General features: G+C 40.6%; 1 protein-coding gene across 1 annotated transcript in view; it reads left to right on the top strand.

Moving 5' to 3' along the window:
• The first annotated feature begins 10,243 nt into the window (after positions 1-10,243).
• DECR1 (2,4-dienoyl-CoA reductase 1) overlaps positions 10,244-27,744 on the top strand; it is a 39,979-nt gene continuing 22,478 nt past the window's right edge. Inside the window, exons 1-5 of the mRNA XM_032249670.1 lie at positions 10,244-10,399; positions 21,844-22,046; positions 23,938-23,995; positions 24,109-24,195; positions 25,917-26,064. Coding sequence (XP_032105561.1) covers positions 10,331-10,399; positions 21,844-22,046; positions 23,938-23,995; positions 24,109-24,195; positions 25,917-26,064 — 565 coding nt within the window. The 5' untranslated portion in view covers positions 10,244-10,330. The remainder of the gene's footprint in view (positions 10,400-21,843; positions 22,047-23,937; positions 23,996-24,108; positions 24,196-25,916; positions 26,065-27,744) is intronic.

Below are 27,744 nucleotides of genomic sequence, written 5' to 3'. Positions count from 1 at the left end.
TTTTTTTTTTGAGACGGAGTTTGACTCTTGTTACCCAGGCTGGAGTGCAATGGCACGATCTCGGCTCATCGCAACCTCCACCTCCTGGGTTCAGGCAATTCTCCTGCCTCAGCCTCCTGCGTAGCTGAGATTACAGGCACGCGCCACCATGCCCAGCTAATGTTTTGTATTTTTAGTAGAGACGGGGTTTCACCATGTTGACCAGGACGGTCTCGATCTCCTGACCTCGTGATCCACCCGCCTCGGCCTCCCAAAGTGCTGGGATTACAGGCTTGAGCCACCGCACCCGGCAGTATGAGTTCTTAAGAGAATAATTAGTCCTCAAGTAAGAGGACTTGACAGCACACTTTGTTACACATTGTTCATGCTAAATTCACTTGGTAATTAGGGCGACCACCCATATTAAATAATTGAGTTGATATAGAGGAAAAGTTAACTTATTTTATCTTTATGACAGGGGGTGGGTTTAAACTTGAAGCCAGGTAAGCACCTGAAGCTAGGCTCTTAGTCTCCCACAGAAATAGGAGATAGGATAAGGGCATCATCTTCTTTGATTATTGCTTTTCAAAGGGGTGGCTGTCCTTAGAGAGACACTGCTGCATTGTGAGGCTGGCAAGAGGCTTACTTAGTCTTAGGGGGGAAAAAAGATTTGCATACATTTCAAAGAGACAAAGAAAGAATTTGGAATGTCAAGATTTATAAAGCAAATGCTCTAAGAAAAGGGAGGAGGGGAAACCTCTTCCTTTATTTTCAACAGGGAGAATTAAGCTTCTTATTCTTAATTTGTGTTTGCCCTTACATTTCCAAGCTGGCTAAGCCTGATCACCCTCTTCAACCTCTTTTCCTGGGGCAGAAGCTGTGAGCCTTAATTTCATTCAAACACAACACTGTATTTTGGATACTGTGTGTCCATTTTTTAAAAATAAGACTCTAACAAAAATATTAAACTGCACTGGCAAGGCGCAGTGGCTCATGCCTGTAATCCCAACACTTTGGGAGGTTGAGGTGGGTGGATCATCTGAGGTCAAGAGTTCGAGACCCGCCTGGCCAACATGGTGAAACCCTGTCTCTACTAAAAATACAAAAATTAGCCAGGCATGGTGGTGGGTACCTGTAATCCCAGCTACTCAGGAGGCTGAGGCGGGAAATCACTTGAACCCGGGAGGTGGAGTTTGCAGTGAGCAGAGGTTGTACCACTTCACTTCAGCCTAGGCAACAAGAGCAAAACTCCATCTCCAAATACATACGTGTGTGTGTGTGTGTGTGTGTGTGTGTGTGTGTGTGTGTGTGTCTGTGTGTATAAAACTGCACCAAGCATAATTTCTAGACAACAATGCTTTCAGTAAGGCATTTTGTAGATTTTTCTTTTTCTCCCTTCGGGTAGTTTATTGCATGAGTAATAATCTTGTTGAACTTGCTTAGTAGTTATAGCTTGCGATTCTGTGAGAAAAGAAAAATCATTACGTAGTGATATCTGGGTTCTCTGCTAATTCTGGGCTAATGACTGGCCATTCTCTATGTGTGTGATGATAGTATTTGCTAGCTGTTTTGTATGTGCCATGGTCTGTTCCAAGTGCTTTAAATATATTATCTGCTTTAAATCTGAGTAGAAGTTTGTGAGGTTGGCACCCTTCCTATTATATATGCATCTCACAGATAAGGGAATCAAATGAGAAACTTTCTAACTTGCTAAACATTATACATTTAGTTAGACATGTAGCTTGGCTTGAATCTGAGCGGTCTGACTCCTAAGGTTCCACTCCACTAGCAAAGAGTAAAATACAGTGGCCAAAAGCAGGGACCCTGTAGCGGAACAAGGCTGGGTTCAGATTCCATCGCTGTTGTTTATTAGCTGAACAGTGTGCCTACCTGTGTTGTGCCTCAGTTTCCCAAATACTGATAATGATAATATAAGCCATATAAGTGCTTGTGACGATTAGTAAAATGTGTATACAGAAGGTGTGCAGAATCTGACACACAGAAAATGTTAAGAAATACAGTACTAGTTTTCTTGAGAAATAGATCCTTAGACGCCGAAGTCAGGCTCTATGGCTCCCCCTCATGGAAATACTGTAACACTTCATTTGGAATGGCCTTGGTTTTACTCCCCTCCTCTGTTCCTTGGTAGCATCTATCAATGCTACAAATTCTCCTCTAAATTACTTTTGTGATAGCTCCGTTAGAAAATGGTAACAGTCTCAGTACTTCATTCAACAAAGTGTTTGAGGGCTCACAATGCACCAAACATTGTGCTAGTTATGAGGGATAGTGGATGGTAAATGAAAAAAGGTAGGCACCCCACCCACAGCCTCTAATATGTAAGAGAAAGAGGCAATTGCAATTGTAATAAGAGCCCCCCCCCCCCGCCAAAAAAAAATCAGTGCTTTATGAAAACATATAGTTGAGGCAGGGGCTGATTTACCTGAAGCTAGTAAACTTCAGGGCCTCTCATTTGCACAGCTCTTCCAAGGCCCCAGGGCCATTTTATTCCCCCCAGTAAAAGTAACAAAAGGAAGTTATTTTAACAAAAAGAATTAAAATAATTCTGTTTCCAGGCCAGGCGCGGTGGCTCACTCCTATAATCCCAGCACTTTGGGAGGCCGAGGCGGGTGGATCATGAGGTCAAGAGATCGAGACCATCCGGGTCAATATGGTGAAACCCCCTCTCTACTAAAAATACAAAATTAGCTGGGCATGGTGGCATGCGTCTGTAGTCCCAGCTACTCGGGAGGCTGAGGCAGGAGAATTGCTTGAACCCAGGAGGCAGAGGTTGCGGTGAGCTGAGATCGCACCATTGCACTCCAGCCTGGGCAACAAGAGTCAAACTCCATCTCAAAAAATAAAATAAAATAAAATAAAATAAAGTAATTCTGTTTCCATTCCTTTTTCTATCAAAATTCCTCTCATGTTCGATGATATTGGAGTGGTCACCAGCAGTGTGGGTTTCTGCTAAATTGAATTGGGGAATTAATTTATTTCTAAGATTAACTGAGAAAAACTTGTGTTATTTGTTGTTACTTCAGTATAGAGTTAATGCTAGCTGTCCTTTGGTCGGGCTGTCTTCCAGCAGACTGGAGTATACTTTCTGCCCACCTTGTGACACGTACATGCAGGGCCAGAGGTGGTATTGAAATGTAGAAGTGTCCAGTGGTACCCAGCCCTGGAAGTAAATGGGAATTGGAGGAGGAGCAAAGTTTGAATTGTTTAAAGTGTATGGAGCCATAAGCTAGTATCAAATTATGTAAAACTGTTAGCAGAGGATATGGTTTCATGGATGCGTAGTCAAAATGGAAGTTTGTTACTGTCATGAATATTCACAATGCAGAATTTACTATTATGAATGCACCATACTTTTTCTGTATATGATAATAATCACATGCAATAGAAATTTGTAGAAATTCTCTCTACAAATTTCTATTTGTAGATCCATAGTGGTCCTATGAATGGCAAGTCTTAGTGTGTGTGAGGTATGATTTAACACTTGAACTCCCTATTCTCTCTACAGTATTAAAGATGTGCTTGTAAAATTTTCAATAAATGAAGAGGTGATCAAAAAGAATGCAGCCCAGAAATGTAGATGGAAATTACAAATAGAGGTGTGTTAGACATTTAAGCAATTTGAAACATTATCTTATATTTGTGTGAAATTTAGGATACTATGACTTTTTTGGCATTTGTAATTTGTTATAATTTCTTCTTACATTCTAAGTATATATTCATTTTTGCATCCATTTTGTATTCTTTTTCTCAAGTGGCTTCCCAGAGTTTGTAAGCTTCAGATACCACCAAACTTGAATGCTTCCCTAGTGGGAAGACCTGAATTAGTGTAGAAGCCAAGGTAACTTTTCCAGAGAAAACAACATCAAAGCTGACCCCCGATTACGGGGTCAGAGGCAGTCGTACTAGGGTGATGATGTGGAAGTGGGGAGAGGAGGCACGTGTGTGAGGGGAGCATCCATTGCTGGAGTGTAGGAGTCTGCCAGGCACTAGGGCTGAACCATCACATAGGAAACCAGAAGTCATGGTATGTTTTTAGGTTCTTTGATTTCAGAAAATACTAAAAATTAAAAATGATATAACCAGTATTTTCTGTTCATATTCAAGACAAACTAGTAGGTATAAATGTTCAACCTTATATCCAAGGGTGAAGGTAATATCTTATTTTATTTAAATTCCATTCCTAGCCCTATCCATCCCTCCATGATTGTGGGAATTGGGGGAAATTCAACCTTAGTCATCTTTAGTGCCCTGTCTCCTTTCTTCCCTCTCAGGATCATGAGAAGGACCTTAATTCATACAGGCTTTTGGGGAGGCCTCTCTGATTTTCAGCTCTTAGTGGTTATATTTTTCCTAACTGGTTTGTTCCTTTGAGGTTCTAACCCCCTGCTTCTGTACTGAGCTTGGGGAACAACAGTAAAAGGGAACCCAGAGTCCAGGCTGCCAAAATGTTTCATGTAGCTTTTTCCCTCTGGCACATTGTCGAGTGTGGGTGACATAGTTTGGATGTGTGTCCCCGCTCACATCTCATATATTGAAATGTAGTCCCTGGTGTGGGAGGTGGAACCGGGGGAAGGTGATTAGATCACGGGGGCAGGTTTATCATGAATGATTTAGCACCATTCCAGTTGGTGCTATCTTCAGGATAGTGATGGAGTTCTCCTGAGATCTAGTCATTTAAAAGTGTGTCCCTTTGCCTTCCATGAGTGGAAGCCTCCTGAGGCCTCCTCAGAAGCAGATGCCACAATGCTTTCTGTACAGCTTGCGGAACTGTGAGCTAATTAAACCTCTTTTCCTATAAATTACTCAGTCTTAGACATTTCTTTATTGGAATGCAAGAATGGACTAATACAGTAGGCCTACCTAAAACTTTGGAAGCTTCTCTCTTTTTCATGTCTAGTGCATGGTTGTGGTAGACAGATTCTAAGATTGTCCTATGAGTCCCAGTCCCTGATATTCATCTGCTGTATAATTCCTTCTCTTGAGTATGGATAGGAACCGTGACTCACTTCTAGATAACAGTATATGACAAAGGTAAAAGAATTTTGCAGGTGCCATTAAGGTCCTGTGAATGAAAAATAGCATATAGGGACCCCAAACTCACTGTTCCATCAGGAAAGTTAAGCTTGGGAACTCAGTCAGCAATACTGTCTTTCCCAGTTCCCAAACTGACAATTGTAATTTCAAAGTCCCAGGACGTAGCGCCATTTCCTCTACTCCCTCTTTTCGCATGTTTACTTTGTCTTATGTAGCCTCTGTAGATTTACAGAGGCTAATCAGAGCCTCAAAAGAGTGGAGCCATCTGCTCACTGCCTACCGTCCCTTCCTTTTTTTTCTCTCCTGTTCACTCTTTCTCTTTTAAATACGGAATTTCCTAAAACCCCCTTTGGAAAAAGCACAGGTCACAGATGCTCCTGTGAGTTGCATTTTTTTTTTCCCCCGGACATGTCCTCAACCTTGGCCAAATGATCTCTAATTGACAGAGACCCGCCTCGGTCACTTTTTGGTTTGCAGTCCCAAGTCAGTTGATTTTAGTTAATCTAAAGGAGATTAAGACTATTTTGAGTGGGCTTCACTTAATCTGGTGATTGTCCTCAATAGACGGGCTGGGGCCTCCCTAAGGTACAAAATTATCCTTGCTGGCCTGATGTAGTAAGCAGTCTATTGAGGAAGCCCACAAGGAGAAGGTGGAGGTGACTTCTAGAAGCTGAAGGCAACTCCAGCCAACATCCAGCAAAAACCTGGGGCTCTCAGTCATATGGCTATGAGGAAAATCATTCTGTAAACAATCTGGAGGAGCTTGGGATCACATCTTCTCCAGTTGAACCTCCAGATAAAAACAGCTTAGCTGACAACTTGATTGCAGTCTTGTGAGACCCAGAGCCAAGTATCCGGCTAAGCTGTGCCTAGACTGCTGGGAATTGTGAGATAATAAATGAATAAGTGTTTTAAGTTACTAATTGTGTTACTCCATTCTCACAGCGCTATAAAGAAATACCTGATACTGAGTAATTTATAAAGAAAGGAGTTTTAATTGAGTCATGGTTTTGCAGGCTATATAGGAAGCATGGCGGGAGAGGCCTCAGGAAACTTACAGTCATGGTAGAAGGCGAAGGGGAAATAAATAGGCTGTCTACATGGCTGGAGCAGGAGGAAGAAAGAGGGTGGCAGGTGCCACACACTTTCAAACAACCGGATCTGCTGAGAACTCTCTCAGGAGAATAGCACCAAAGGGAGGAATCTGCTCCTGTGATCCAGTCACCTCCCACCAGGCCCCAATTCCAACATTGCGGATTACTATTAGACATGAGATTTGGGTAAGGACACAAATCCAAACCATGCCACTACTGTTGCAACTTCTTCTTAGAAACAAGATGAAGCCTACTTAAAATTTGGTTTGGAAGTCAAGAATGACAGTGCCATAAATATATCAAGAGCATAGGAAAAGGTTTATTATTGATATATTCTCAAGGTTTTTTGGGAGGACGGAGCAGGCCTCCTAAACTGGTCTAAAAGTTATTTAAGAGAACAAGTGTTCTGGGCTGAATTGTGTTACTTCCCCCTTCCCCCAGCCAAATATATACATTGAACTCTTAAACCCCAGTACGTCAGAATGTGACTATATTTGGAGATAGAGCCTTTAGGGAGGTAATTCCAGTTAAATGAGGTCATTGGGGGTGGGCCTTAATCCAACACAATGGGTGTCCTCACAAGAAGAGGCAATTTGGATACAGAAAGGTGAACAGGAGGATCACGTAAAGTCACAGGGAGAAGATGGTCTCACAGTGGCTTCACAAGAAATCAACCCTGCCGACTTCTGGCCTCCAGAATTCTGAAAAAATAAATTTTCATTTAAGCCACCCAATCTGTGGCACTTATGCTCCTGAACCAAACTGAGGATCAGGCTGCTATTTCTCACGGCCAATAACGAGATGCGGATGAAGTGAGGAGGAAGAGAGTTTTTATTTCTGTAACTGGTTACAGGGAAAAGGCCTAGAAATTATCGCCAGAACAACTCAAAATTACAAAGTTTTTCAGAGTTTATATACCTTCCAAGCTATATGTCTACATGTAAGTGTGCATTCATCTAAAAACATAAGTGATTAACTTCTTTTAATCTATAACTAAGGTCTGAGTCCGGAAGACCTTTCTCTGGAGCCTCAGTAAATTTACTTAGTCTAAATGGGTCTCGGTGGTGGGTGATTACCCTTATCTTGACTCCTGCTAAATTACGGAGGCGTGGGGAGTTCCTTCAGACCTCCAATACACTCATCTGTGGAGGCCTGGGGAGTTTCTTCAGACCCTCAGTGAAACTTGTTTAATCCTAAATGGGTCCTGTTAAGAATTCCTTAGTTATTTTTGCCATGCTTTAAGGCCCAGGAAAGGCCTAGGCAAAACCCTCGATGGGCTTTTGTTACACCCCAGCCTTTGTATAAAAGGCATTGGCTGTTTTTTTAGCTTCTAGTATTTAACTTGACCTCTCAGTCAGCACTGAAACAGTTGTCATGGAGGCCTGCGTTAGTGAAGCCTGGCCTGCCACACTTTCTCACGGCTGCCCTAGGAAACTAATATAGCAAGAAAAAAGAGAGTCTTGGGTTTTTTTTAAATTATGGTTAGGGGATGGGGCTAGACAAAGGGTTTCCACACATGAGAAAGGGCTTGACAGCCAGCACCAAAGGAGGGAGCGTCTGGGCTTTCTTATCCACTCGCCCAGATGTGAGAAACAGGGGAAGAGCTATCAGCAATCAAACATCGAAAAAACGGAGTCAGACTTTTATCACAGCTAAGTTTGTGGTAATCACTTACTATTTCAGGGCACCATCTAACTCCAGCGACAGTGTCTGTGTCTCTTTTCTTGAGGTCTTGCTCTGAAGCAAGCCCTGATGCCACTCTCACAGGCCAGAGTGCTGGGCAATCAACAGTCCTCATCTTCAATCGTTGGTGTGAGAGTTTGTGTGCAAATACTCCAGCTCCCTCATCCCTTGGATGGGATTTCTCTGAGATGTGTGTTCTCCACCTCCACCCAGAGTTTCTCCTGTGGCATTAAGTTACAGATGCCCACAGTGCCAGCTGGTCAGATGACTTACCTGGGTTGTCTACTTTCTTTTCCCTCCTGGTGCTTCCCAAAGTTCTCAAATGGGTCACTTGTACTGGATACTGGCCTCAGAGTTTGCTTCAGGAAACCCAACATTGAGACAATGAATTAATACTGCTATCAGGGCATGGTCAAGGCCTTCCAGCCAAAGATCACCAGGGACAAACCTGCAGTTGAACCAGTTGGGTTTATTATTTTTTGCAGTGAAGGATACATGCCATGAAAAATTATAGGGTGTTTCAGTAAGAGGGTGTTAGAAAGAACTTATTTATTTATTTATTTTTATTATGCTTTAAGTTCTGGGGTACATGTGCAGAACATGCAGGTGTGTTACATAGGTATCTACATGCCATGGTGGCTTGCTGCATCCATCACCCCGTGATCTACATTAGGTATTTCTCCTAATGCTATCCCTCCCCTATCCTCCCACCCCTTGCTTTCCCTCCCCCAGCACCCCACCACCCAACAGGCCCTGGTGTGTGATGTTCCCTTCCCTGTGTCCATGTGTTCTCATTGTTCAACACCCACTTATGAGTGAGAACATGCGGTATTTGGTTTCCTATTCTTGTGTCAGTTTGCTGAGAATGAGGGTTTCCAGCTTTATCCGTGTCCTTGCAAAGAATATGAACTCATCCCTTTTTTTTAACCTTAGAAGAAAACCTAGGCAGTACCATTCAGGACATTGGCATGGGCAAGGACTTCATGACTAAACCACCAAAAGCGATGGTAACAAAAGCCAAAATAGGCAAATGGGATTTAATTAAACTTAAGAGCTTCTGCATAGCCAAAGAAACTATCATTAGAATGAATCAGCAACCAACAGAATAGGAAAAAAATTCTATTCTACCCATCTGACAAAGGGCTAATATCCAGATCTACAAAGAACTAAAACAAATTTGCAATAGAAAACCAAACAACCCCATCAAAAAGTGGGCAAAGGATGTGAACAGACACTTCTCAAAAGAAGACATTTATGCAGCCGACAAACATAAATAAGAACTTCTTATAGGGTTTGGACTTTGATTTAGGAGATGGTCTAAGGAAGTTGGAGTTCACTCTAGAATGGATGTTGTCAGAAAGGCAGGCAATTCTGTGAGAATCCTAGTAAATCTTAGTTATAGGTAAGGGAGATTAAGTCTACAGGTAGGGGAGACTAGAACGAGGTTTAAGTTGTAATTGAAAGAGAAACAGCAACTCATTTTGGCTAAGAGCCATTGTGTTAGTGTTTTGTGGGTGGCACCATGAGTCGTTTCGCTGATGCTTAGAACGATGATGTTGACTTGCTTTGCCTCACCTTATTATGATCGCAGAGCAATCTTGTCTGAATTGGTATTCTGTGTGATGGTTTCAAAGTTTAAAAGGAGATTAGCATGCCCTAGGTGTGAGTCCCGGGTCAGGTTCTGAATATCAAGGTCTGCTTTCTTTCTCAGCATTTGGAAAATGCCCGGCACATGGTAAATATCATCCACCATCAGTCTGAGCCTGGGGCGTCACACCCATATTCTTTTATTTAAAATCCTGAATTAGGTATGAATATTCACATTTTACGAGTGAGGAAAGAAAAATGTGATCTGAACTAATGCATTGTGTCAACAGGTATATTACACTAGGATGGAGTGGGATGCACTGAGTCTGCGTTTGCTTTCAACGTGCGTAACTTCGAGAAAAAAGCCAAGGCTGGGCGGTCGGAGCCACGCCGCATCTCGGCGACAGGGGGCGGTGTGTCCTGCGAAAAGTCAAAGCGCCGGAAGCTGCCCTGGTGTTTTTCAGCCTCTTGGTCTTACAGAAAGTGAGGCCGCGTTTTACAGCCAACATATTATTATTCGGATAATATGTAAATTAGCGCCACCCGGACCCCTCGCTTCCACACGCACTTAAGGGATAAACACATACCACTGAAAAAGGTTTTCGCCCTTGATGGGCAGTGTATGGGGCGCGGAGCTGCAATCTGCAAACCTTTGCAGGGCGCAGGGGTTCCTCCACCCGCTCAAGGACGCAGAAACCTCCATTCTCTGCCCTGTGAAGCACTCCCGGCCCAGAGAGCTGGAAAGAGCACTGGCTGGGCCGAGCTAGGCCGCGCCCTCGGCGCGAACCTGAAGGTCAGGATCGCGGGCGTCCCCGTCCCAGCCCCGGACGGCCCCGGGAGCGCGCCCAGCCCCGAGGACTTTGTTATTTCTGGCCCGCCCCCTGCGCCCCGGCGCTGCCGCCGCCTTCCAGCCCGAGTTCCGGAGACTCAACATGACGCTGCTGGCCAGGGTTTTCTTTGCTCGGGGGTCCTGGCTGCCCTGTGGCCTTGCTCCGCGGCGGGTAAGGCGGCCGGGGGTACGGGGAGCGAGGACAGGGCGTCCTGGGGCGCTAAGAGAGCACAGAGCGACCCAGGGCGCGGGGAGAGAGGACGTCTCAGAGCGCAAGAGAAAGGGCAGGAGGCCTTGGGGTACAAAGAGAGGGCCCGGCGTCCCAGGGGCTCAGGGAGCGAGGACAGGGCGTTTGGGGGCGCAGAGAGGACCACGAGGTCCCGGGGCGAAGGGCAACGCCGGGAGTGAGCACCGAGGCCCCGGTCGTATTCGGCTGTCAGATGAAGCCCTGGTGTGTGTAGGGGATAGGCGAGACACGTGATTTTCTAACTTTTCAGTTCTGCAAGTTTCCAACTTGTGCATAAATAGGCAGAAAGAGGTAGGGACGGATACAGCGCACGTCCGACCGTTGAGGAGTGAGAGAGGGACTTGGCCGAGCGAGCACTGGCCTTTGACGTCCTTCGTGATGAGGAAAGCCCAGCTATGTGTTAGTTATGGAATTAAACACTAATACAAACAAATTCTCAATAAAAATGAAACGAAAACAAACCCTCGGCTGTTTATAGACTCCCCCTCCCAGATGTGTAGCCGGGAGAGGTACGTCTCACGCTGGTTCCACTTCTCTCTCGCCCACACTTCTGTCACCATCTCCCCATTGCACCCATAATGGAAATAAAATACTGCAAGTGAAAAGAGCTAGGAAGAAGAAAGAGAAACCAAAACAAAAAAGAAGCAATACTATCCAAGACAGGCCCTCCCCAGAACTAAATCACAAAATTGTAATAAGTAAACTAAAAAGCAGATTTTCTTTAGCCAGGTTAGAAAAATTAATATGTCCATTGTGAAAAAACTGCTTTAGTTCCAAATATGAACACAAAGAATTAGTATGGTAGTTCCCTCAAGTAAGAGATCTTTCTTTTAAAAAGTGAGATCTGTTCAGGGTTAGTTTTGCTGATTTTTTTTTCCTCTTCCTGTGCAAACTGGGTTATAGGTCAGTGTAAAGGAAGCCTATATATTCTGATTCTTTCTCAGAGACATTTCTCATTTGAAATCTCCAACAGCTCTGTGATGCCTTCAGAGATTTTATTTTATTTATTTTTTTAAAGATGGAGTTTCACCATGTTGGTCAGGCTGGTCTTGAACTCCCGACCTCAGGTGATCCACCCACCTTGGCCTCTAAAGTGCTTGGATTACAGGAGTGAGCCACCACACCCTGCCTGAGATTTTATTTTTTAACACACATCATTAGGATCGTAGTAATAAGGTCACACAGACCTTATCCCAGCTCTTCTGACACCATTAGACAAACCATTTGAAAGGGAGAAAATGAACTCATTTAAAAATTAATTGTAATCCGACAATTTTGGAATTCCTTTGCTGAAGAAAAAAGTGGAAGTTTTGAGGATCGGGGTTGGGAGGCATGAGAGGCCCACCTGATAGTGTGGTTTGTCCCCTTCCTAGCACATGTAGCCTCAAGTTTGAATTCCTTGGAGAAGAAAAGTCTTTGCATCTGTGAAGTGGGAGGTTGTTCCAGGGAACATCATGTTTTTGTGGGCAAATACAAGTTGTTATAATTAAAACCCCTAATTTGAATATTTTTGTTACCAAGAACCAAGGCAAATGTTTCATTTGTCATAAAACCTATTTTGAAGTGCTGTATTAAATTCTGCTTCTGGCTAGTAGGCCCCAGTTCAATTGAATAGATATTTATTGAGGACTAGCTTTGTGTCTGGCCCTGTGCTATATGCCCTGGGACTAAAGATTAAAAAAAAACATGAGCCCTGCTCTCAACTGCTCTCAAGTTGCTCACAGTTCTATGGGGGAAAACATTGAGTCATTCAGTTGCTTATGAGGAAACACTAATTAATTACCTACTAAGTGTTGGACATTTTTGGCAATTAGTGGTTGAAAGACATTCCTACCTTTAATGCACTAATAGTCTTATATATGTTTTTAAAGCCATAAATAATAACCAATAAGTAGGCCTTGAAATCAATTTAGTGGAACAAAATAGATTTTAAAAAAATAAATGGGAATAGAATAGGATGTATCTAAATTCATCTCATATAGTAAGGTTGTTTTCTGTGAAACTTTAAAAAAAACACTTTGTTTTTTAGATTCATTCTTTGATTACTATCATGCACACTGCCATTTTTCTTTTCCTTTTGTTTTTATCAAGAGTGAAATCTAACTATTTTTAGAAAAATGATTCCTGACCAATATTAATTCAGCAACACAGTGAAAAAAACAGTAACAAATGACCTCAAACTGGCCACCCAAAAATAACTAGAGTTAGCATTTGGGGAACATCATTCCAGGCGTCTGTTCTGCTAAAAGGATGGATAGTCGTGATTTTACTTGCATGTCGCATTTTCCCTTAGAGTGTAGTCAACATTGTTTCATTGTTTTCTCATGATGAATATTGTCTTGAAGCAGTATAAAACCAGCTAGACATGTTTTCTTTCTTTCTTTATTTTTTTTTAAATCTGGAAACCTAGATATTTCTTTATCCAGTGTAAAATTCTAGAATATAGGCTCTATGCAGGCAAAGATTTTCACCTGGTTTATTCACTATTCTATCTAGAACAGTGCTTGGCATAGAGTAAACATGGAACAAATATCTGTTACACGAAGGAACATGTGTACTGTGTTGCTATGAACATGTGTATGTTGCTATATAAAGCAGATTTCTCACTTTCTCACTATGGCTCACGTTCAAAAAAATCTGAGAAATGATAGTCTAGTGAGTCACCAGCAGACATCAATAGACTGTGAAGATGCAGACGTGTATTATAATGCATATATGACCAAAACTGTGTGTACTTGGAGGAGGCAGGAAGGGCTTCATGGAGGAGATGGCCCCAGGATCTTACTGTTAAACCAGGAGTTGGAATTTCTGTGGTCCCAAAGGCAATCTAGACCTAAGGAATAGCATGTATCAAGAAGTGAAGGAGTGGCTTACTTATGAAAATTCAAGTGGTTTGGAATTGTGGAGTTGATGAAGTATGAGAACAGAGAGAAGCATGTAGAGATGAGATTAGTCAGGATGCTGGGGTCCAGGGCATGGCGGGCTTCTCTTATGTAGCAAATTGAGCATTTACTATTTGCTAGGCACCTTACTAGGGATATGAGGGTGAGAAGAAGAGCTGATTCCTTCTGTCAAGAAGCTTGGAGTCCAGTGGCATTATGGTATGATATGCTGCATGTTAGGTTGGGTGTTCTTATTTTGAAGGGGATCAACAATAAATAGCATCTGTTTTTTCCAGTCTGAAAAACGAGTGAAGATGGAAGCCAAAGTATCACTTTTACTGTTGTTTGTGAGAGGCAGCTGGGCCCGTCAGCTGGATTTTCCAAAGTAGACAGACTTACCTAATTCTGGAGGACGGTGGAACATTGTCCTCTGAAAGCAGCTAGCTCCCAAGAGGAAGAAGACCAAGGAGGATTGTTCATACTCAATAATTCTGTCAAAATTTTCCAGTCATATCAACTGTCTCTGCAGGGACAGATTGTACATTACTTTGTGTTGCTATAAAGGAATACCTGAGGCTAGGTAATTTATAAAGAAAAGCGTTTCTTTGGCTCATGATTCTGATGCCTGGATAAGTTCAAAACTGGGCATCTGCATCTGGTGATGACCTAGGGCTGTTCGTTCTTGTGGCAGAAGGTGAAGGGGAATCTCTGTTTGCAGAGATGGAAGTGAGGAGGTATTGGGAGGTGCCAGCAAGAGAGGAAGTGAGAGAGTGTTGGGAGGTGTCAAGTTCTTTCACACCCTGCTTTAGTGGAAACTAATAGAGTACAAACTGACTTGCCACTGCTAGGATGAGGATGGCACTACGACATTTGTGAGGGATCTGCCCCCATAACCCAAGGACCTCTCATTAGTCCGCACCTCCAAGGGGATCACATTTCAACATGACGTTTCAAGGGACAAACATCCAAACATCCTTAGTGGGTTGACTAGGGGACAGAAAGAAGCCTTGAGTTGTACCACCTGAGCTTCTCACAGCAGGGAGAGGTCCGGACTGGGGAAGACGCATCTCCTGCTCATGGGGGAAGAATGTCCAGTTTTATGAGAGCGTTGTTGTTGATGTTTGGTATATATCAAAGCTGAGACCTGAAAGTTAAGCAGGAGTTAGCCAAAGGGAGAGATGTAAGAATGTTTTAGACAGGAGGGTAGCCTATGGGAAGGCCCATCATAGAGGCCCATCATAGAGAATAAGGAGGCAGGAGGTGAGAGACAGGTTAGTGAGCAGCCTATGGGCTGCGTAAAGGAGTTAGAACTTTCTCCTCAGGGGTGGGAGTAGGGATGAGAGTGGAGACAAATAGCCAAACCCTGGGTAATCCTCTCTTCTGATAAGCAGTGATGGTAGCCTCAACGAGGGCATGTTTTGAGTGTCGAGTGATATTTAGGAGATAAAGTCAGATGCCTTGGTCATCGGTTGGTAGTGAGGATGGGAGATGGGGCTGTGGTCAAGTGAGATGTTGCCATCCAAATTGTGACTGGAAATGTGATATCATCAGGTAAAGACTGGAAGTAGGGAGACCAGCTGTCAAGGCACCAGTAATGAGGGTCTGAACTAAGGGTGGCATTAGCGCTATTGGGGACCAAAATGAACTGGGCTTGGTTTGAATGGGTGTGGATAAGACAAAGTCCAGATTTCTGTCTTTGGCCCCTGAGCTAAGGACAATGCCACTCTCTTGAGTGATGACATTAAGTGGGGGCTGGAGGAAGCAGAGGAGTAAGTGACATTAGTCTTGAAATGTCAGTAGGGTCTGGGACTCCTCAAGTGGTATATAGATAATTAAGCTGCAAAGTTGGAGGTATGTGAATTCTGCCTGGGAGCTTTAGGGAAGGCACCAGAGCTCTCACAGCTGTGTTTGAATGATGAATGATAGGGAACAACTTGTGTAAAGACAGGGAAGAAGGAAAGAGTTTGTGTTTGGGGAACTCTGAGTACTTTGTTTTCCTGAGTGTAAATTTCAGGGGAGATGAGGCAGGAGAGAGGGGAGGAGCTAAGTCATGAAGGCATGTGCTGTGGGGAGCAAAGGAATCTGGATGTTGTGCAGCTACCAGGAGCCTTAGAAGTTCCTAAGGAGAGAAGTAGCGTGATCCCACTGGCAGTCCTCTGGAGATCAGTTAAAAGATGACACAGAGTAGGCCCTCAGTGTTTGTGCATGTTGTGAGACTGGGGTTTGAAATCGGGTGGTGGATAGAGAGAAGGACACTGAGGAAGTACAGGGCATGGGGCTTGCAGATGGATGGGATGTATCTGCATCCAGGTGAAGAGGAGGAGGGAGTCACTGAGGTCAGGGGCAGGACAGGGGACAAGGGTGGCGTTAGTGGAGGAATCCTGGCCTTGGAGCTTAAGTATGCATCTGAAGAAATTTCAAAACAAACTTTCTCCCCAAACTATAAAGAGAATTTTATAATATTACAAAAAAATCTAGATCTCAGATATCTTCTAAAGGCCATCATAATCACATCAAAAGAGGGGTGAATTTTAAAGGTAGCAAGAGTTTTTTACAGCCTATAGTAGAAAGCATGCCATTGATGTTTAGCAACTTTTAGGTTTTGCAGGAAATTCTAGGTAGAAAATGATCAGCATTCTCAGCTGTCCTGTGCTCTTCTCTTCCTAAGTTGATAAATCACTCTGAGATCCAAGTGTCAGGGTAATTATAAGTAAGTCTAGAAGAAGAGGCCAACTGTGCTTTGATCCCGTCTAGTCTGGGAAACACTCACACTGCATTGTGCCATAAAAACAGCGATAGAACTGTAGGCTTTGGTAATAACTGGAATGATGAAATGATGTTGCCATTTACCTTTAGCCCTGATTTGTTCTCTATGCTTCAAAACCGTATTTCCTACTGCAGCTTAGATGTCTCTACCTGACCATTCCAGAAGCATCCCTGGTGCAGTGTTTCTAATGCAGAACTCATTATCCTCAATGCTCCCACTTTGTCTTCTCAGGTCAATCCAGTCATTTCAGTAACAGCATCACTCTGCATGCAGCCACTTAAAACTAGAAAATTCAGTTACCTTCTGCAGCCCTCACCTTACCACGTCTGGCTGGTTGGCTTCTGAGTTTAGGCTAATTTACATGTTAAATATGTGTGGAATATGTTGTCTCCTCTTAATTTCTGCTGCCCTCAGTATCTCTCACCTAGACACGTGACTTCTGTCTGATGGGTCTGTTTCCTTTTTTTCTGGCTCAAAGTGAAACCTTAATTTTTCTGGAACTCAAAGGCAGTGCAGATGGAACAGGGATATTGAGGTAAAGGTGAGAGAGATGGAAAAATATCTCTCCGTTCTTTTCAGTAAACACGAGACCTGTTTATATGCTTTTAATGCAATAGGCAAAAGTATGATGAAACAGATCAAGAACAAAAGCCGAAGCTCATGTTGTTGAGCATGAGGCAAGAAGAAATCACGGAGCTAGTGGGTATCCTAAATACCCTGACTTGATCATTACACATTCTGTGCATGGAACAAAATATCACATGTACCCCATATGTAGGTGAAAATATTATATACGAATAAAATATTAAAAAAAAAACAAGAAATAATTGGACCGGGCAATATTAGTTACACTGGTTATGTCCTCATTTTCTGGGACCTTTGCTCTTGTGAGTAGTTTTATTTGCTAACTTCCCACCACTTCATGTGATAGCCTCCTGGTCTAAGCCATCATCATCTCTTGCCTGGCTTGTTACACAAGTGTCCTAATAGTCTCTCTGCTTACAACCTTGCCCTCTACTCCACGGCAGCCAGATCCTCCTAAAAACTTAAGGCAGATCATGTCCATTCTCTGCTCAAAACTTAGCAGATGTTTCCCACTTGGCTTAGAGTAAAAGCCTAAGTCTGCATAGTGGCTGACTCGGCCTGCATGGTCCAGTCCCCTTTACTCACTGATCTCTTCTCCTTCTCCAGCCACACTGGCTTCCTGACTATTCCCCCATCCATAAGCATGCCCCTGCTTAGGGCCTTTGCTCCCATTCCTTTTTGCCTAAAACCCTATGATTCATTCTCCTCTTTCAGGTCTTTGCTCCAATGTCACCTTCTCAATGAGGCCTTTGCTGACATCTCTATTTAACATAGCAGTGCTCTACCCTATTCTCTTATTTTCCTCACACTACGTATTAACTTTCAACATATTACATATTTAACTTAATTTCTGTATCCCTCATTCCTCCAAGGATAATCTTGCTGAGGGTAGAATATTCTTTTTTTTTTTTTTTTAATTGCTATACTGCCATGTCTAGAACAGTGCCTGGGACATAATAGATGCTCAAAAAACACTTGCTTAAAAGGAATAAATGAATGAACTCTATATCCATTGTAATGTCATGTTTATCCCTAATACTATTTTATGTAAGCAAATTCTCAAAACAAACCCTTTGCAAGAGCAGAGATTCTAATTTTTGGTTTAAAAAAGATTGTCATTATAGTTTTGGTTAACATGAATAGGGGATCAATAAGAGATGACCCAAATCAGAGGCAGGCAGGACTGAAGACTATGGCTGAAACCATCAAATTGCCTCTTAGCTCTGTGATTTCATCTCTTTTTATTTTGTAGTATTGGGGTGGCATCTGTTCAGTCTGCATCTAACTGAAGACAGATAAGTACTGTAATAAAATGGGATATACACCCTATAGCACAGAGCGCCTACATTTTCAAGGACTCATGTTCACTGCTATAAAATGTATCATTACTTAAAAATGTAATTCCTCTCTTGCGCCTGGCAACTGCATAATTCAGCCTGGCCATTAGAGCTTGGAGTCCAGCTAGGCACTTTCTTTTATATTTGTTCAGCTTTACCTTCAAGTTGCTGTGGCAACAAGATCTGTGCTTTGCAGAACCTGAGAATATCAGTGGCCTCTGTTCAGTGCCCTGCTGTAAGTTAAGGAGCAGGCAGATGTGCTTAAGCAATCCACACAGTCGTGGAGCATGAGTTAACAAGGCCTGTGGCAAGCCTTGGGTGTGTTACTGTTATTTTAATGTCAGCAGGGCAACTATTGGCATTTGGAGTGAGACAGTTCTTCATTTTGCAAGGCTGTCCTTTTCTGCACTGGAACATCCAGTAGAATATCCCACCTAGAACTCCTGATCTCAGGTGATCCACTCGCCTCACCTCCTAAAGTGCAGGGATTACAGGCATGAGCTACTGTGCCCAGCCTGATGATTTAGATTTTCTATTCTTGGGCTTATTCTAACTTTTAAGATGTCATAATTTAGGGTCACTGGAAATGACTAATTTTTAAAAACAGTGGCAAAGAGCTGGATTTCAATAATATTTTCACGTAACATTCTACATGTCTGTATCCATGCATTTTCCAATGGAATTGGAGTCTGGCCAACCAAATGTTGGCTCAAGTTTTAAAAACATTGGGCAGGATGACAAAACATATTTTGGCCTAGAATCACTAATCTACCTCTATTTGAGATATTTACCCTAGACATTTTAGACTAGCCACAATATACTTAAGTAATTTAGGTATGTATCTCATTGATACACAGTCCTTATCCTTGAGGGGAAGGTGCAGTGTCAAGACTCTCAGAATTGTCATTTTGAAGACTAAAAGTGTGATCATGTTTCATTAGTTTAGGTGCTGTGATTTTGGAATACATGACGGAGGAAGCTATTGTTTATATGATGTAGGAGAATGATGAGTGTGGTGAGGAAGGTGGGTGATAGCTAATTTTTTGCGGGAGAGATTTAGAGCTTGTAACTGAAAAATAATTCTGTATTGTCAAAGTTGGAAGACTAGAAAGTTTTAAGAATTTTAGGTCATTAAACATCTCCAGAGAATTCAATCTTGATATGAAAGGTGTTATTTATATTTTTGAAAACAACTTATATCTCTAAAAACCACAAAACAAGACTTGAAAATCTTTAAAAGCCTGTTTTGTGTCTACTTTTTATAATTAAAAAAGAAAAACCAGCCAAAATACTGTTTCATGTTATTAAGGATGCTTCTTTTTAGAAATGGGGGATTGAATATGTTGTGATCCTGTGAGGTCTGATCTTCTTGATGGGTCTTAATGTTGAAATGAGCATCTTCCTTTTAGGGAGAGAAGATGGCTTGAATTTATATCGACACATATGCTGTATGTTGTTAGAGGGTAATGTGAATTAAAATAGCATATCAATTTCTTCACTTTGGTTTGGTGGGGAAGTGGAATCATAAGGTCAGTATTGATCAGATCAAATAAGATAGATAGAACAGTGCCACATGATAACCTGTTACATTATAAACACTAGGAATCATGTGTGACATTTTTACCTTTATATCCTTTTCTCTACCGGTTAGGAGGTTGAGGAAATGTTTTAAAATAAATTTAAAAAGAAAGTTTGTATGCAAATGTCTTGTTTAATTATTTTCATGAAGTCCCACATCAAATTCCCTATACACATAACATTAAAAAGTTAAAAATTGTGGTAAAGCCTTTAGAAAATTAGAATACATTTTTTCATTATTACTGCTTAATGACAAATTTACCATTCTACTTGAGTAAACTTCTTGATTCATCATCTTAATGTAATAGTTCTGAAGGCAGCTCACAGCTTTAAGGAAAACTGCCACTGATGTGGAAAAAGATTATTGTAGAGTTACTTGGATTACTATGCTTTGGCAAAAGGATATGAAAAGAAAATGCTTTGTCAACATCAAGCTAAAATAAATATGATGACTGGCATGGAACATAACAAGATTTACAAATTTATCTTCAGTTATTTTATACATGATCTCAAGTTTTATCTTTCGATAACTTTTTTTTTTTCTGCTTACAAAGATCTAATCATACGTATTGGATAGATATTGAAAGCGCTAAAAACCGATGAAACATAAAAATCCCCAAATAATTATCTGTAATGTCATCACTTAGCCATAACTGTAAAGTAATGGGTGGACTCTGAAGTCAGACAGATATTGGATTTAAGTATTTATTCCTTCTTATTATTTATCTTTAAAAGTTTAGCTACTTGACCTTTCTGTGCTTCAGTAATTTTTTTCATCTATAAAATAGGAGTAACGATAGAACTTACCGTATTGAGCTGTTTTGAGGACTGTGGTAAATATTGAATCTACTACTTATTGTTGTTATGTCCTTCTATTCTTTTTTTTCTAAGCATATATTCTTATTTGTAGTTAAAAACATATTGTATATTTGTTTCTCTCTCTTTTTTTTTCATTTAACATCACGTCATAAACATTTTTTTGTGGAATTTCCAGTTGATGAACAGCCTCATTCTAAATCATTGACCACATTTCTTATTCTTTCTTTATGATAAATTTCAAGATGCCCTGAATCAACTGATGACAGCCTATTTAGCTTACAGGAATATTCTGAAAGGAAATGGTAGCTTCTGGAGTTTTAACTGGAGTTTTAATCTTGCCACCATGACCTAATGGAATATCACATAACCTCCCTGGTGTGATCATAAGCTTAGCAGAGCTTAGAGAATAGACGGAGGAATATGCGAGCTTGTTATCAGAGAAGGTTTAGGAGCCTTTCAGTCTATGTTTGAACCTTGGTTCTGCAACTTTGGCAATTTATTTTAATCACTCTGAGCCCTTTCTGTATAATAGGATAAAAATAATACCTATTTCTTGTGGTTTTTGGGAAGATTAAATAGTTTGATATGCAATCCTGGCAGGTGGTAACTACTTAATGAATATTAGTTCCTATTGTTCATTGTATTAAATACCTAAAGTTTGTTTTATGATTAAATGTGAGTGAATGGCAGTAATGTTAGCATGTAATGTAAGTATAAGCTGTTACATGTAAAATAGGGTAATAGAAATATTTTTACCCCCAAAATGGATTGATTTTTTTCCCCATGTAAAGTAAATAACAGAAGTATTTTGTTTTATGTTTTGTGGCCAGAAGCCAGCATGGGAAAAGGCATTTGATTTAATAAACCTTATAAATAATTTTTAACAATTTTCTTCAATGATTCAAAGGTGGAAAGTGATTTTCATCCAGATTATTCTTGTTGAAAGACAAAAATGCTTTATGTTATTTTTTTAAAAATTAAATTTAAGCAAAACACCTGCAGATAATAATGACAGCATTTATAGTGTCTACTATATGCTACACACTGCTCTAGGTACTTTATTTATAATAAGTCATATAATTCTCACAATGCCATGTGAAGAAATTTATTTTATTGTCCCCATTTTGTAGATGAAGGGACTGAGGCACAGAGAGTTTAAATAACCTGCTGAAGGTTATACAGCTTGGGACAAAATTCTGTGGCATATAGTCTAGCTCCAGAGCCTGTGCTTTTTAAACCAGAAAGCAAAGAATAATAATTGAGTACAATGCCAATGTGTTTGCAGTGAGTTTGTGTTAATACAAGATTTGATTACTATTAAATTCAAGAGCATGTTTTTAAAAATTCCTCTGTTCTTTGGAATATATGTGTGCAAATTTCAATTCATTTTTCCCCTTTTAGTTTTTCAGTTATGGGACAAAAGTATTATATCAAAATACTGAAGCTTTGCAGTCTAAATTCTTTTCACCCCTTCAAAAAGCGATGCTACCACCGAATAGTTTTCAAGGAAAAGTGGCATTCATTACTGGGGGAGGCACTGGCCTTGGTAAAGGAATGACGGCTCTTCTGTCCAGCCTGGGTGCTCAGTGCGTGATAGCCAGCCGGTAAGTCCGTCACATCAAGTCTATTGGTGACGCTTTTGAAGAAACTGTTCTGTGCCCTAGTATTGAAAACGCCATTCCCAAGATTTGTTTGATTTGCATCTTAATCTTATGTGATATATTCAAAATATTCTTTAGATTGTTTAAATAAATCTTTCTAGAAAAAGTCAGGTACTGTTCGAGATGAAAGAAACAATGAAAATTGTGGAACTGATGATGTTTGGGTAAACATCCACAATTTTCATTACTTGAATTTCCCTAATTCGGTGGTAGAATATTTCTTTTTCTGTACATGAAGATGAAGTTAAAAAGTACTACATGGAACCAGGTGGGATGGTGCGTGCTTGTAATGCCGAGAAGCTGAGGCAGGAAGATTGCTTGAGGCCCAGAATTTGAGACCAGCCTGGGCAGCATAGTGAGACCTTGTCTCAAAAAAAGCAATTATTTTTAAAATACTACATGAAGGTTGCTTTGTCTTCAGTGGGAATGATTATGATTACTACTTTAATTAATAATTACCTTTATGCTGGGATAATTGATGCAGTACTTTCATTTTCTTTTCTTTCTTTCCTTAATTTTTTTTAAGACAGAGTTTTGCTCTTGTCACCCAGGCTGGGGTGCAGTGGTGCGATCTTGGCTCACTGCAATCTCCACCTCCCAGGTTCAAGCGATTCATTTGCCTCAGCCTCCTGAGTAGCTGGGATTACAGGCACCAGCCACCACGCCGGGCTAATTTTTGTATTTTTAGTATAGATAAGGTTTTGCCATGTTGGGCAGGCTGATCTTGAACTCCTGACCTCAGGTGATCTGCTCACCTTGGCTTCCCAAAGTGCTGGGATTATATGTGTGAGCCACTGTGCCCGGCCAGTACTTTCATTTTCTGTAAGGTAAATAGATATTTCAAAATATCTATTATTGTGATGAATATAGGAAGGGTAAGACCAGATGGAAGGAATTTCTTCTTATTAGGCATATTCTGGTACCCTATAACTGTAAGCCTGAGGCTTTAGAGACTGGTTTAAAAATTCACTCTTTCACCATTTTGAATGGTGTAAAATTTTTGGTAGGCCAAGTGGTCATCCAAACAACAGTCACTGTGTCATTTGCAACTTCAGATTTTCCAGAACATTTTTGTTTTCACATTGTTTTATATATATATATATATATATATATATATATATATATTTTTTTTTTTTTAGATGGAGTTTCACTCTTGTTACCCAGGCTGGAATGCAATGGTGTGATCTTGGCTTACTGCAACCTCTGCATCCCAGGTTTAAGTGATTCTCTTGCCTCAGCCTCCCAAGTAGCTGGGATTACAGACATGCACCACCACGCCTAACTAATTTTTCGTATTTTTAGTGGAGATGGGGTTTCTCCATGTTGGTCAGGCTGGTCTCGAACTCCTGACCTCAGGTGATCTGCCTATCTCAGCCTCCCAAAGTACTGGGATTACAGGCGTGAACGACCATGCTTGGCACATTGTAATGTTTTTAAGCATTTTAAAATATTTTCATTTTAATAATTCATAATTTTTATTCATCTTTTTTGTAGAATGAGAGACTGCATGAATAAATGTAGACTCTTTGAAACCATAATTTAGCCCAAAACCTACTTACATTATACCATAAATGTATTTTCTTTGTAAAGCTGGCTTATTAAGGAAATAATTTAAATTTATGAGTAGATATTGTTAAGTGGTTTAAAAGTGACTAATAAATTAGTGTCAAATACAGAAAAATGATTTAAATTTGACTTTTAGAAAAAATTCACATTGATTTTTGTATATAAATAAAGTCTATATGTTCTCAGAAATGCTTTTCTTTACACTGTATTATTCAATTTATGAAATTGAAAAATATAATATGAAGTCATACAAGGTGTTTATTTCTAGGAAGATTGATGTTTTGAAAGCCACTGCAGAAGAAATTTCTTCTCAAACTGGAAATAAGGTACATTAAAAATCAATAATTTAGATTTAGGAACTATAACATTTCAGTTAATTTGTTCATACTTTTGGTTTAAGCAATCTGGAAAATATCATATTATTTTTGTTATTTTGCAGGTTCATGCAATTCAGTGTGATGTAAGGGATCCTGATATGGTTCAAAACACTGTGTCAGAACTGATCAAAGTTGCAGGACATCCTAATGTAAGTGTAGTGATGATGAAGTCAAAGGGCAAGACACTTAGTATTGATAACATCCACCAACATGTACAAAGGAAACAAAATATTGATACACATGTAGGACAGGGAAGCTGCAAGCTGGGGCTTAGACTGGGAAGGTTCTTGCCTTCACCCAGGAAAGAATTCAAGGCTGAGCTACTAGTAGAAAACAGCTTTGTTGAAGCAGCAGCAGTGGAATGGATCTGTGACTGCTCCTTCAGAGCAGGGCAACCCCGTAGTCAATGTGCTGGGCAGAGCAGTTGAGAGGCAGTTTTATAGTCATGTTTATAATTAGGTTTATGCAGAAATTTCTAGAAAAGGGTTGGTAACTTCTGATTCGTCAGTTTATTGCCATGGAAAGGTGAAGTAACTTGCTGACATTGCCATGGCAATGGTAAACAAACATGGTGCATTGGTGGGTATGTCTAAAGAGGGGGTGCTTTCATCCAGGACATGGTTTAACTAGTCCTTAATTTGCTCCTGTGATGGAGCTCTGCCTCCAGAGTTGAGGCCCACCTCCTACCTCAATATGTGCAAGTGCTATGTTGAGAAGCACCTATTTTCTGTCCCTAGGAAAATGCCAGCTCTGCTAAAGCATCGAACAGAGTAGGAAGACTGCTACACAACTTCCTTTCAGAAATACTTAAAGAATCCATCTATGATTGATCATAAAACAAACTTGATTTCACTTTATTTAATAAGATTATGAAATAGCAAGAGCAGTCATCCAAGAGCACAGCATTGAGTTTAAATGATTCAAGCTCTTTGCTTCTCCTAATAACTTTTGATTATCATCCTCAGTGAAGGAGAACAATACAAACATGAAAAACTATAAGAAATTTGAAATTTCTCCTTTTAAAACCTGAAATATGCATTAATATTTTGCTGTTGCTTGGTACATTTATTGGAAAGAAGCTATTTGTTCTAGTAGTCTCAAAAAGGGCACTTTTCTATGTTACAGATATTTTCAGAGATACCAAAAACATTGAATCTCCTGTAGAACTAGGCAGAATCTTTATTGATGGTAAATAGATCATCAACCACAAGTTGCATTGGTTAAGTTAGACTAAAATGACACCAGAAACAAAAAGGCATTTTGTGAGATTTCTTGAAATCAAATGCAGTCACATTGTAAATATGTTTAATCTGTATTTTCTTTTTTTTTTAACTTTTAAAATTTTATTTATTTATTTAATTATTTAGAGACAGGGCCTTGCTCTGTCACCTAGGTTGGAATGCAACTGGCACAATCACAGCTCAGTGGAGCCTTGACCTCCTGGGCTCCAGTGATCCTCCCACCTCAGCCTCCAAAGTAGCTGGGAATACTGGCATGCACCACCACACTGGGCTAATTTTTAAAACAAAATGTTTGTAGAGATGAGGTCTTGCTTTGTTACCCAGGCTGGTCTTGAACTCCTCCCAAAGTGCTAGGGTTACAGGCATGAGCCACTGTACCCAGCCTTAATTTTCTTAACAAGAGAGTCTATCCTAATTTAAAGATGGCTTAGGATTCTGAAATTTGGTACCTCACAAGGAGATTTTCACAGACTCAGACTACCAGATCTCATGGTATTGCTTTGTAGGTAACTACGAACTTCAACTTTATTGTATTATTTCTATTAATACATTTCAGAAACAAAAACCCTGCAGGGAAAATGTTTTTCCTCATCTGAAAGTTTCTGTAACTTGCCTTGTTCATTTATTAGATTGTGATCAACAATGCAGCAGGAAATTTTATTTCTCCTACTGAAAGACTTTCTCCTAATGCTTGGAAAACCATAACTGACATAGTTCTAAATGGCACAGCCTTCATGACACTAGAAATTGGAAAACAACTAATTAAAGCACAGAAAGGTATGTTTATTTGCTTTTTCTCATATTTATTTGTCTCCTACATGTGCAAGGTTCTGTGCTAAGCTCTGTGATACTTTAAAAGTCAATGAGACAGTCTACACTTGTATGATTCACAATGTAATGGAGAAAAATGATAGTTAAATAATTATCATGTGTTACGGTTTGAGCAGTGATAAATAATATGTTTCAAGTGCATTGGCAATCCAGAGACAGGAATGACTAACTCTCCCTAGGGTCAGTGATCAGGTTGAGGAACAAGATGCAATTTAAGCCGAAAGTTTAAAGATCTAGATGTGGAGAAGGAGGAGGGAAAGGACACATGAATGCCCGTAGCTGGAGGCTTGGTGGAGAGGAGGTGCATAAGTACATAGGGAATGATGAAAAACTTGATGTCATTAGAGATGGGGAAAGGAGTAGGAAATGACTTTGGGAAGGTGGTTTGGAGTGTAATTGGGAAGTTCTAAATAGCAAAATAAGGAGTTTAATGTGAATTCTGAAAGAAATGGAAAGTATTTTTGTATGGATTTCCATTGAAGGCGGAACAAAGAATGTGAGTTGATTGGAAAGGTTATTGACAAAAAGATGGACAATGGAAGGAAAGCCATTCAGGAGGATTTGCTTTTTCTTTTAGCATGTGATTGATTGGATGGGAAACAAAGTAGGGGACATTTAGAAGATAAGATTAACAGGCCTTACTGCTTCATTGAGAGCGTTTTCAGATGGGGTGAAGAGTTTGGATAATGATGATACCACTGAAAATAAGAACACTGGAGGGAAAATGGATTTAGAGGGAACTTACTAGGAGAACATTTTTGTTAGTATTATGAACGAATTTCTTTATAAAAGTTCATATGTATATGAATGATAAACATAGTCAATGTATGTATGTGTACATTCATATGTATCTAGAACCAGCATACATTTATTCACTTAACAGACACTTACTAATGACTTTTGTATAGCAGGCCCTATATTCATTCTCAAAGCACAGAGAAGTACAAGACTCTGTCCCTGAATAATTTGGGGAACTTGAAGGATGGGGTATTTCCCAGCTTAGATGGAGAGTATTCTGAACAAGGAAAATGAAGAAGAGTTCTCATGCTCCTCAGAGGATGTCCTTTGAGGGTTGAGGGGAGGAAGGAAGGAATGGAGTTGGCCAGGTTCCTCTCTCTGGTTCAGAAACCTTTGCCTTATGAGATTCAGTTTCTTCTTTTGTGCAGCACAGGTGATCCTAGCACCTGCTTGAGATAGGTTGTAGGAGCAGACAGTGGGATGCTGCAGAGGCACTAGCTCTGTGTGTGTGTGTGTGTGTGTGATTGTGCACGTGTGTGCATATATATGCACACTAATAGCTTCTATCCTTTCTCTATGCAGTTATTGAAATGGAAATTCCTGCTTACACATTTCCATGACAGCATAGAGGATATGATTTATATTTGGAGTTTGGATGATAAGTGTTTGATTTTGTTTTTTTTTTTTTTTTTTGGTGGGAGAGCAGGAAGATTGATGAGTGGGAAGGGAGAAAGGAAAGAGTGTGACTCCTCTCTCTTCCCGTCTCTGCCCAGGGAACCTTGGTCTCTGTATCCCTCCTGTGTCTGCCCCTGTCTGATTTTCTCTTTCCCTACCCCTCGCTCATGTCTCAATTTCATTCTCTACTGCTCTGCCTCTGTCAGCTCCTCA

This window comes from Sapajus apella, unplaced genomic scaffold (assembly GCF_009761245.1).
Source record: "Sapajus apella isolate SASKATOON/1434 unplaced genomic scaffold, GSC_monkey_1.0 scaffold3, whole genome shotgun sequence".
Lineage (NCBI taxonomy): Eukaryota > Metazoa > Chordata > Mammalia > Primates > Cebidae > Sapajus > Sapajus apella.
Note: the sequence above shows the minus strand (reverse complement) of the source record. Positions and strands in the feature narration are given on the sequence as shown.